At 42.8% G+C, this 12,398-nt stretch overlaps 1 protein-coding gene across 1 annotated transcript in view; it reads right to left on the bottom strand.

The window, feature by feature from the left end:
- Positions 1-12,398, bottom strand: part of ASTN1 (astrotactin 1) — an 843,969-nt gene that overhangs the window by 214,919 nt on the left and 616,652 nt on the right. Inside the window, exons 5-7 of the mRNA XM_073592047.1 lie at positions 11,980-12,087; positions 9,296-9,445; positions 7,142-7,309 (exon numbers count right to left, since the gene is read on the bottom strand). Coding sequence (XP_073448148.1) covers positions 7,142-7,309; positions 9,296-9,445; positions 11,980-12,087 — 426 coding nt within the window. The remainder of the gene's footprint in view (positions 1-7,141; positions 7,310-9,295; positions 9,446-11,979; positions 12,088-12,398) is intronic.

Genomic DNA, 12,398 nt, shown 5'->3' with positions numbered 1-12,398 from the left:
CATGCTACCATTAATAATTTCCCCGTAGGATGCTCAAGTGTCGCTTTACACCTTGCAATATTATCTGTGATACAAATGAATTCGCAATTAGGGATGGGCGAATGGTTTGGCCTGAGCATAAGTTCGGGGAGAACTTTCGTTGTTCGGACGTTCCTTGAACATCATTCGACCATTTGTTTGCCCCCCAAACTGACCACAATGCATTGCAGCGCTGAACAGTGCATTGCAAGCCCTGATTGGCTGAAGCAGTGAAAGCTTCAGCCAATCAGGGCACAGAGCACTGTCAGAGTCATGATTGGACACTGTCACCATGACTTTATCCAATCATGGCTCATTTCCACCCCACAGTATAAAAGTATTCTTTCAATGGCAGCCATTTTCAGTGTGATTTTGGTGTGGAGAGGCATAGAACAGGGCTCTGTTCAGTGCTATTAGTTAGTTAGTGTGCTATATTGTGCTATTTTGCTTCAATTGTCAGTGTAGAATATTAGTTTAGTGTCAGTCTAGGGATAGTGTGAGTGTAGTGAGGAGGACCATCATTCAGCTTTGCATGAGAGTTGCAGCTAAAGTAGGGACAGCTCAGATAGTTTCACTGTAGTGCAGTGAGACCGTGTCATTCATACATACATTAGTGTAGAATAGGGACAGCTCATATAGTTTCAGTGTATTTTAGTGAGACTGTGTCAGTAATGTTTACATTAGTGTATAGCTAGAGTAGGGACAATTTAGATAGCATCAGTGTAGTGACAGTGTAGTGTAGTGACGGTTGAACACCATCTATTTGATTGCGTTACTGCCAGTTTAACGCCATTTACTTCTGTGTGCATTACTGCCAGTTTAACGCCATTTACTTCTGTGTGCATTACTGCCAGTTTAACACCATTTACTTCTCTGTGCATTAATGCCAGATTAACGCCATATAGTTTTGTGTGCGTTACTGCCAGTTTAACGCCATATAGTTCTGTGTGCATTACTGCCAGTTTAATGGCATATAGTTTTGTGTGCGTTACTGTCAGTTTAACGCCATATAGTTCTGTGCGCGTTACTGTCAGTTTGACGCCATTTACTTCTGTGTACGTTACTGCCAGTTTAACACCATATAGTTTTGTGTGCGTTACTGCCAGTTTAACGCCATATAGTTCTGTGTGTATTACTGCCAGTTTAACGCCATATAGTTCTGTGTGCGTTACTGCCAGTTTAATGCCATATAGTTGCGTGTGCGTTACTGCCAGTTTAACACCATATAGTTCTGTGTGTGTTACTGCCAGTTTAACACCATATAGTTCTGTGTGCATTAGTGCCAGTTTAACGCCATATAGTTCTGTGTGCCTTACTGCCAGTTTAACGCCATATAGTTGTGTGTGCGTTACTGCCAGTTTAATGCCATATAGTTGTGTGTGCGTTACTGCCAGTTTAATGCCATATAGTTCTGTGTGCGTTACTGCCAGTTTAGCACTATATAATTCTGTGTGCGTTACTGACAGTTTAACGCCATATAGTTCTGGTGCGTTACTGCCAGTTTAATGCCATATAGTTGTATATGCGTTACTTCCAGTTTAGCGCCATATAGTTGCGTGTGCGTTACTGCCAGTTTAACACCATATAGTTCTGTGTGCGTTACTGCCAGTTTAACACCATATAGTTCTGTGTGCGTTAGTGCCAGTTTAACGCTATATAGTTCTGTGTGCCTTACTGCCAGTTTAACGCCATATAGTTCTGCGTGCGTTACTGCCAGTTTAACTCCATATAGTTCTGTGTGCGTTACTGACAGTTTAACGCCATATAGTTCTGTGTGCGTTACTGCCAGTTTAATGCCATATAGTTGTGTGTGCGTTACTGCCAGTTTAACACCATATAGTTGCGTGTGCGTTACTGCCAGTTTAACACCATATAGTTCTGTGTGCGTTACTGCCAGTTTAACACCATATAGTTCTGTGTGCGATAGTGCCAGTTTAACGCCATATAGTTCTGTGTGCCTTACTGACAGTTTAACGCCATATAGTTCTGTGTGCGTTACTGCCAGTTTAATGCCATATAGTTCTGTGTGCATTACTGCCAGTTTAACGTCATATAGTTCTGTGCGTCACTGTACATTTGGTGCATTATATTGCAGGATATTATAGTGTATCAGTGGAGCGTGTCTGTGTAGTGTGAGTGCTCAAATTAAAGTGCACCAAACACCATTTTACATTGATTAAAGTGCATCTACGTACAGATTTTCACTTCTTCTTTACATTTGCCTAAAAGCACCGCCCCCGCCCTCCCAATAATGTCTGGGAGGACATCAACGAGAGGCAGACGTTCCCTTGGCACTGTAAGGGGGCAAGCAAAAAATGTGTCCACAGGCAAAGGTGGATGTGGTGGTCAGTCCTCAGGCAGGGCATCATTTCCTCTGTTTAGTGAGTTTGCCTGTGCTATCCAGCCACAGCATGCAGAGGAGGTGATGAACTGGCTTACTAAACCTTCCTCATCCTTCTTATCCTTTGTCACGCAAGCAGAGACAAGTGTGCAGTCCCCTGCAGTTGCCAGAGTGGATAAACCTGCCTCCTTGTCCACATCTATTCCTGCCATAGCCCCAACATCAGCTATTGAAGAGTCAGCTGAGTTATTTGACCACAGCATCAGCCAGTTGCTCCTTGATGATGCCCAGCCATTACTGGATTCAGATGTTGGTTCTGAGGAGTAGGATGACAGGAACATGAGCCTAGAGAGAGGGAGGAACATGGGTAGACCAATTAGCATTCATGTTCCCCAAGCCGCAGCATATTGCCAAGTTGTCTCCAGTGGTAAAGATTTAGATGGAGGAGATAGAGATAGAGATAGAGATGATGATGGTGATGATGATGAGGTCACTGATGTGACTTGGGTGCCAGATAGAGCAGAGGAGGAAACTGATGGTGAGGAGGCATAACCCCAAGGAGGCCGACATCAAGAAAGAGTAGCGAGCAGCCACCCTATTCTATCATATTCTGCAGCTATTATCTCCCAGCCCCCTCCCCTAAGCTCAGCTGTCTGGGCTTTTTTCAGTACATCTGCAGCAGATTGCACTGTTGCTATCTGCAAACTGTGTCTCAGGCACATTAAAAGGGGCAAAAACACCAGCCATTTGGGTACCACATGCTTAGCAAGGCATTTAACATCCAACCACTCAGCCTGTTGGCAAGAGCACCTAAAAGCCACCCAAAAGGGGCACAAATCTGTCCCTCGTCCTCCTTCTCCTTACTCACTTCAATCTGCCCTGCTATACCGAGTCATTACCTCTCAGCAGCCTCCACTGACAGAGGTGATGGTATAGCACAGGGTGTCCCAGGTCCTAGCAGCACATCTGCCAGCAGCACACCACCAGCTGTACACTGTAGCCAGCAAATTTCTCTACCCCATCTGCTGCAGCGGAAAAAAAAAATACAGTCACTGCCACCCACATACCCAGCGTCTAAATGCAAGCTTGTCAAAGCTGTTGGCTCTCCAACTTCTGCCTTTCAGACTGGGGGATTCTGCCCCCTTCCGTGAATTTGCACAATGTGCTGTACCACAATGGCAGGTTCCCAGTCGCTACTACTTTTCACGTGAGGCAGTTCCAGCTCTCTACCATCACATGGAAGGGAATGTTCTTGCATCGTTGGGCAAGGCAGTCAACTGTAAAGTCCACCTTACTGCTGACACGTGGTCCAGCAAGCATGTACATGGACGATATATTTCGTTCACAGCACACTGGGTAACGCTGCTTGCAACTCGAAAGGATCAGGACAGGGCTCAGTGCTGCAGCTTGTTGTGCCCCCATGTCTCCATACAGCTGGTGGTGATAAAGCCAGACCTGTGAGCTCTACCCCCTCCTCCTCCGCCACCTCCATGCCCTTTTCTGCAGAATTGTCCTATAAACATCAGGTACCCCCTAAGCATTCAAAGGACTATTCCATGAGTCAGGCTAAAAGGTGCCATGCAGTGCTTTAAACCTCCTGTCTGCCCTTAGACGGGGAAAGTTGACACATGTGCCATGCCTGGCACATGTCCTCAATTTGGTGGTGCAGCATTTTCTAAATACGTTCCCAGGGTTGCAAGATGTGCTAAAGCTGGCCAGAAGAGTCTGTAGCCATTTCAGGTGGTCATACATAGCCAGTGCTCGGTTGGCTGAAATTAAGCAGGAATTCCACCTGCCCGTAAACCGCCTGATTTGTGACATGCTCACCAGGTGGAACTCAATTTTGGCTGCAGCAGCTATACATTCAGCAGAGGGCCGTCAATGAGTACCTTTGTGAGTACGGCATGACGACAGGCTCAGGCCCCTCAACTTTTTTCCCCACGCCAATGGCTGATCACTAAGGATGCAAGCACCATATTGTCACCATTTGAGGAGGCCACAAGGATGGTGAGCAGTGACAGTGCATGCATCATAGACACAGTCCCTGTTGTGTTCCTGCTGGCTCTGCGTGGCATTATGGATAGGGCACTGGAGGCAGAGCAGCAGGAGGAAGAGAAGGACTTCCTTTCCTCTCAAAGCCCACTTTATCCAGACACCATCATTCCTATGTCACAGGATACACAAGAGGAGAGAGGGGAGGAGGATGAGGATTCTGGCACTTTCATAGGCTTCGAAGAAGAAGAAGACATGCGTCAATCTGTAAGCGATGGCTTTTCAACCCCAGGACCCTTGGGAGTAGTACGTGGTTGGGAGGAGGAAGTTCCAGATGCTGTCATCCTGAGGAGACCCCGAGGAGTCTGCTTCTCAAGCCTCAGCAAATTTGAGGCACATGGGCAACGTCATGCTTCAAAGCCTGCGAAAGGACCCAAGAATACGTGGTATAAAGGAGAAGGATGATTACTGGTTGGCAACCCTCCTTGACCACCGTTATAAGGGGAAGGTCTCAGAACTCATGCCGTCCCCACAGAGAGCGCAGAAGATAAAATCTCTTGAGGACACGTTAAAGTGGATTTTATTGAACATTTTTCCTGACTCCAGTAGGTTACACTGTCATGGAAAATGCAGTTTTGAGTCTCCTGCTGGTCAAGAGAGGATCGTTGGAGAAGGCGTCCGCCTAAGAGGCATTTCGGAATTTTTTTAGTCCTCGCCGCCCAGGGCTGTCAGTTCTCACATCCCATCAGTAGCGTCTGCTTCACATGGTGGACGATTACCTCGGGGCCAAAACAGAGACGGAGAGTAGGGATGAGCCCGATGTTCGAGTCGAATGTAAGCCTGTTTGCCGAACAATATGCGGTGTTCGCGGCAAATTCAAAAGCTGCCGGAACACCGTTAAAGTCTATGGGACACTAACATAAAAAATCAAAAGTGCTCATTTTGGTTGTGGGGATATGTGGGCGGGGGGCTTATCAGAATCTGGAACCCCCCTTTAACAAGGGGACCCCCAGAACCCGGCCTCCCCCCCGTGTAAATTGGTAATTTTGGTTTGGGGTTCCCCTTAATATTCTTACCAGACCCAAATGGCCTGGTAATATTGCTGCATCCCGAATTACAGCCGCGATCAGTTTTAAATGACAATTTTTCCTTTAGAAATGTCATTTTGCTGTGGTACTCTTCTAAACACAGGAAAAATGTGCCACTTTGCAGGCATACTATAGACACCCCCCAGGTACGATATTTAAAGGAATTTTCATTTTTATTGTGTCACTTTAAGCATTAAAATAATCACTGCCCCCGAAAAAATGGCCGTTTAAAAAAAAAAAAAAATTGCATTGATACATGTCCCCTGGGGCAGGACCCAGGTCCCCAAACACTTTTTACGACAATAACTTGCATAAAAGCCTTTAAAATTAGCATGTTTGATTATTCATGTTCGTGTCCCATAGACTTTAACGGTGTTCGCGTGTTCTGCCGAATTTTTTGCCTGTTCGCAGGTTCTGCTGCAAACCGAACCGGAGGGTGTTCGGCTCATCCCTAATGGAGAGCTTTCCAGCTGACGATCCACTGACTTACTCGGACATGAGAATAGACCACTGACCAGAACTTGCCCAGTATGCTATTTGGGTTGTTGTTGGGCTGCCTCTTCATCCAGCATGCTTTCAGAGCAGGCATTCAGTGCTGCAGGAGGTTTCGTTACAGATCATAGAACACATCTGTCCAGAGACTCTGTGGACCGTTTTACTTTTATAAAAATGAATCAGTCCTGGATTACCAGTTATGAAGCCCCTGATGCTGATGTCTCTGATTAAGTCTTTTTTGGATGTGGAATCCCTGCAGGACTTTGAGGCTGCCTAGCTTTGAGGGTGTTCAATCATTTCATCTGGAAGAATGTTTTGGTATAGGTTTCATGGGCACAATTACCATTCAAAGACCAATTTTTCAGCACCTGTTTGACAGGTGCATATCATTGCAATTTTTTACAGCAAGGCCAATTCTTGCTTTCATCAAGAGTACCTCTATAGGGTGACGGTGGGAGGCGCCATCAACACCCAAAGACGAATTTTTACGCACCCGTTACTTCTATCCAAAGTCAAAGCGACACCAGAATGTATCCAAAAATTCTCTAATCTTGCTCCCAGTGCACTACATTGTGGCCTCATCATACACACAGCTGTTGCTGAGCAAAATAAAGGCAGCTTGCAGGGAAAATTTAATTTTGTTTGGACAATTATAAATGCAATTATTGCTGACGTGGTACATATCTGCCACTTTACAGGTAGATTAAGGGAACCCCCCAGGCACTATATTGGAAGGAATTTTTCATTTTTAAAATCAAGAAATCACTGCTCATTTAAAAATGACATTTTTCACAAACTTTTTTTTTATTGATACATGTCCCCCAGGGCAGGACCCGGACCCCTATAACCGTTGTATGCCCAATAATTGCATATAAGCCTTCAAAATGGGCACTTTTGATTTTTGATGTTCAGTCCCATTGACTTTAGTGGGGTTCGTTATTCGGGTCCGAACTTTTGCGATGTTTGAAAGTTCTGGTGCAAACCGAACAGGGGTCCGTTTGGCCCGTCTCTAGTGACAATGTATTAAAGAAATAAAAAAACTGCAAATTGTAGCGATTTCTGACAGATCACAAGCAGCTCACTAAATTCATGTTAATTAAAAATGATTTCATATTCATTGCCATGGGGTACAACCCAAACACATTTTATACATCGTAAAGAGCAATATAATGTACAATAAGAGTAAAAAGAATTTGAATTATTTTACCTGTATCTGGGTCACATAAGTGCTCACAGGGGTCCAGTATTCTCTTTGCACAGAGATCCAGTGCCCAAGGGCCACTGGAGTTCATCTGTGAGAAGAGCACCACCTGGGCAGGATTCAACCAATCACTGGCATCCAACTGGCTTCCCTCCAGTAGGATAAAGCGGCTGCCTAATTAGGAAAGAAATCAAGGTGGTTCAATATAATAATGAAACTTTTTTCCAATAAAACTAGTAAGAACATTTAAGTTTTTTTTTTTTTTCACAGGGGCACACTTTGAAACAAATGTTATTTTAAATAATTATCTTATACGTTCTTTTAACTTCATTGTACATTATTCATACATCTGGAACATGGGCAAAACACAGATCTACAAAAGATTACTGGTTTTAGAAAAACAAAAAAATTTGACAATTGGCTTTTTTTTCAACTGTAATGGGATAGGGATAGTCTTAGACAAATTTGACCAGCCAATCGTAAGACTGATCAAAGGTTGGATCAGGTTAATAGTCATATTGAATTATTTCATCCTGCTGCTTTTGCTTCTCAAAAGTCAAGCCAGCCAATGCCATGTCTGCCTATGATCCCCTCTCCCAATACCACAAAAATAAACATACAATCTTTTGCAGTTGAGCATGCATGTGTATGCATTAATCTATACAAATGAAGAAAAACAAATTTTTCGTGGTTTTACCAGGTCTACAAATCCAACTGCACTGTAATGCACAGTCTATGAGCAACTTAAGTGCTACCCATAGACAGATTAAAGAGTTTCCTTCACATTTGTTGTCAATCGAAGTCCAGGTCCATCGCTTCTACTACTCCCAACAAGATCTGGACACCCTCAACACTAAGGCCGGGTTCACACTGGTACGACAAGACAGTCGTGCCACTTTTCCCTGCGACTTGAAGTCCGACATGCGTCCGACTTCAATGAATCCGACTTTGATCCCCAACAATACCAGGCACTGTGTCCGGTATGAATCTTTAGGGGAACTCCATACACAATGTAAAAAAAAACGGCATGGGTTCCCCCTCCAAGAGCATACCAGGCCCTTCGGTCTGATATGGATTTTCAGGGGAACCCCAGGCCGAAAAAACAGCGTTGGAGTCCCCCAAAAATCCATACCAGATACTTATCCAAGCACACAGCCCGGCAGGTCAGGAAAGGGGATGGGGACAAGCGAGCGCCCCCCCCGCCTAAACCGTACCAGGCCGCATGCCCTCAACATGGGGGGTGGGTGCATTGGGGCAGGGGGGCCCTGCACCCCCCACCCCAAAGCACCTTGTCCCCATGTTGATGACAACTGCCAGGGTTGTCGGGGTCTGCGGGCGGAGGGCTTATCGGAATCTGGAAGCCCCTTTAACAAGGGGGCCCCCAGATCCCAGCCCCCACCCTATGTGAATGAGTATGGGGTATTACCCATACACCTAAAAAAAGTGTAAAAAATAAAACATATTACACATATTTTTAAAGCAATTTATTAAGGCCGCTCAGTCATCTTTTCCGATCTCTTCTCCCCTCTCCGGCTTTTCTGCCTCCTACGCTGACATCTTCTGTCTCTGCAGGATCATCAGAGCACAAGTCGCATGCCAAAGTCGGATCAGTCAAGATGGCAATCCGACTTTGATCTGACTTCAGTGATATTCAATGGGCTGAAGTAGGATCAAAGTCGGACCAAAGTATTGCAGGGAGCATTTTCAAAGTTGGACCGACTTGCGTCAGACCAGTTAAGACGGCTACCATAGGGTAACATTGATTTTCACACGTCATAAGACATGAGCTCCCAATGTCGGAGCATTTGTCGTACAAGTGTGAACCCGGCCTAAATCTGGCCACCCAGTGACAGAAACATTTTACTGCATAATGGGCCAATAATGTTAGAGTTGGTTGGATCCAGTTCACTTAACTTAAAATAGTGCTGTGATTGGCCAAATCAAAGTTAACTGAATATAATTCAATCCATAAACTGCTGTTTTATTGGGAAAGCAATGCAACAAAATGGACAACAGAGTTTTTAAAAATATACAAAATGTATGCAACCCAGTAACTTTAATGTTTTGCTAACATTGCATGCTTTCTCTCTTTCAAAAGCATCCTAGTGCCATCTCTTTTATGGTTCTGAGGATACTTACTGTTATTGCTTTTTTACTTACCATCGGCAATCAGATGTTCTGGCACATGAAGGGTTATCCTAACTATCAAAGGGCAGCTGATATGTGATGAGCAAACCAGACCGATAACACAGCTGGTTATACTAAGGAGTGTTAGCGTCATCTTGTTCACAGGACTCCGGGGCGAACCAACTGTAAGCACAGAACACAATAATGGCAGAACCTAGAGTTACATACAACTGAAAATAAAAGTATGTTAAGTCCACCAAGATATTTTTTATTTCAGCCTTGCATAAGTGACAGTTTTGGTTTAATGGAAATTTGTACTTTTTAAAGCAACAGGTTTACTTTAGAGAAAGGAGGGAATGGGGCGCACACTTACCATCCACTCATATCCCCCATCACCCTTTGAAGTTAACATAGCCAGAGAAAACCCTAATACTTCTGGTTTTGGAAAGGGTTGTGCAAAAAACGCTGTTAGTTCTTAATGTCTCATGATTATAGAAGGTCAGTCCAGTATATGGAGCGCTGTGTCTCTGGTAAGGCTGCTCACATGCAAACAGAGTAAACTCAACTAAGAGACCCAGGTTAGGATCTACAAAGAACAAGTCTAATAAGAGAAACAAACCAATGGTCAATCAGTCCACATAACCTAAACCTAGTGCTGTCATTTCAAATCCCAAGCCCTGATGAAGGAGCCATGCAGAGCCCCCAAAATGCATTGGTTGTGTATGATCACTTCAGTATGAATCAATCAAAGCTCATGTGGACTTTCTGACCATGGGTATGGTATAGACATGTACAGAACAAAAAAAATTTGTTTTGTTTCGATTTGTTATTTACATAAATTTGTTTAGTTAAATTTGTTTCATTCATTTAATTCATTTAATTTGTTTTCAGAATTCATTTAGTTTATTCGTTTTCGAATAGTTTTCGAATCAATTTCGAATAGTTTTCAAATTCGAAAAGTTTTCCTATTTCCAAAAAGAATAAAATAGAAAATAAAGGAATAGAATTTTTTTTCTATTCTTTTCCTTTATTTTCTATTCTATTTTATTCTGTTTGGAAATTGGAAAACGTATTCGAATTTGAAAACTATTCGAATTCAAAAAGTATTTGAAAACTATTCGAAAACGATTTGAATTCAAATTTCGTCCGAATTTTTTTTTCGTTATTTCGGATTTGTTTAAATTCGGTACTAATTCGGAAATTCGGATACATAGAATTTTAATTCGTAACTAAACGAACCGCACATGTCTAGTATGGTACTCTGAGTGCACTCTTGCAGACCTCTGAGTTTAGATACACATGTACAACACTCTCTTGCCTACCTACTAAGCAGGCCTTGGTTCCTCAGTGCCCTATGTTTAGACCTAATTATTTTTATAAGTAGCTGTATACTTAGCTGGGTCAGAACTTATATAGTAATTCCGAGGGTGTTTTATATAGTAGGGAAGCACACTGATGATAAACCTGTTACATTGCCCAGATTAGGCTAGTGATCTCAATATGTGGAAAAGGCTACCGAGAAGAGATCCTGATTGTCATCGGATGTCATCCATTGCCAGGATGAAATAGCTGCAAGACTATTGTGATATAAGCCCTCAGGATCAGACATGCAGAAATATACTTTAAAGTGGAATATTATTAAGAGACATTTTCTGAAAAGTTTCCACATACTCTGGTTTATTATTGCTTATCTGCCAGACTAAATAATGTCTTGTCACGTATGTCTTGACCTTGTGCATGGTCTGCAAGGCAAGCTCTTGAGGCTAGTGGTAATGCTAATGCAGATAGTACAAGCTGTGTACCCATACCGCTAAAAGTGCTTGGTGTGAAATATATATGAGTTTGTATTTTTGTTTTCTGAGACTGAGATTTTGCCCCTCCATTTTCATAGATACCAAGCAACATCCACAACCATCATTTGAGAAAAATAGCAATCAGTCATCTCTACTGTTTTATCATTCGAGAAGTCAGTGCCAAGGATGTTTTCCTAAACCCCCCACTTTATCCCCTACACCAATACTCATGTATACATAATATATTTAAATAAATAATTAAGTATTAAATAATAATTAAATAATATAATTAATGTAATTGTAATAAACAATAACAAAGACCGGTCATGGCTGCTCTGTTCTTCTGTAGTTTTCTGCAGGCAGCCTGAGGTGGGTAGACCTGCTGGGTCCCTCTCATAGCTATGATTTCTGCCTAGTGCTAAAGTCATTACTACTTGTACAAGATAAGATCATAGTTTGAAAAGGCATATGGTGCACACAAAATGCATTTATATCAAAAGTGGACATTGAGGAATAGATTTATATTTCAATGTTTCTCTTTATTGGAATTTTCTATGGAGAAATATATTTCAATTAAAGTTCTTGTCCTTGGAGTTCAGCTTTAACAACAGGATGGGAGAGATTTGCTCACAAGATGTTACACTGCCTATCCAAATGTTTTCAAGCCTCCAGGGCAAGGAGAAGGCTTTTATGTAGTACTAATGAGGAGGAGTGAAAAGACTTGAACATACAGGGCCTCAAAGTCAAATGGCCTTACTAGAATCCAAAGTGTGGTGCCCTGTTCAACGGCAATGGTCACACATTACTAAAGTCAGCTAACAAAGAAGCCAGTGCAAGCCCTTTAACATTTATACACCTAAATATCAATCATGGGTGAACTGACCATTTAAAACATCTATTAAAAAATCTAATTTGAAAACGAACCTCTACTACGTCTTCGGCTCCGAGAAGGGTCCGTATAGAAAGTCAGCTGAGTGTCACTATCCATCTCTCCTCCACATTCGCCTTCGGGGTTGAGGAAGGCCGAGCCTGCTGTAAGATATAATTCAATGTCTTTCGATAAGTAAAATTAAAATAGGGCATCTCAGAGAAGGAGGGTTGTGGGATCAATGCAATAATCTGATGGAATATAAATAAACTCTCACAAACATATTCCACAACTCCAGGGGCCAACAAAAAATTGCAAAACGACATACTTTCAAAGCCTCCGGCACGCAAGAGATTAAAAGAAGTACAAAAGAATATGTCATGAAATCTCATGTAGCTGGTAGCATTTGTCTCTTCATTTTGTGTCTCCTATTGCATCTCTTTTCTAAATCGCTATCTGAAGCTGCTTTTCTCTT

This window comes from Aquarana catesbeiana, linkage group LG07, assembly GCF_042186555.1.
Source record: "Aquarana catesbeiana isolate 2022-GZ linkage group LG07, ASM4218655v1, whole genome shotgun sequence".
NCBI classification, from domain to species: Eukaryota; Metazoa; Chordata; class Amphibia; order Anura; family Ranidae; genus Aquarana; species Aquarana catesbeiana.
This window is presented reverse-complemented; position numbering and strand designations above follow the sequence as displayed.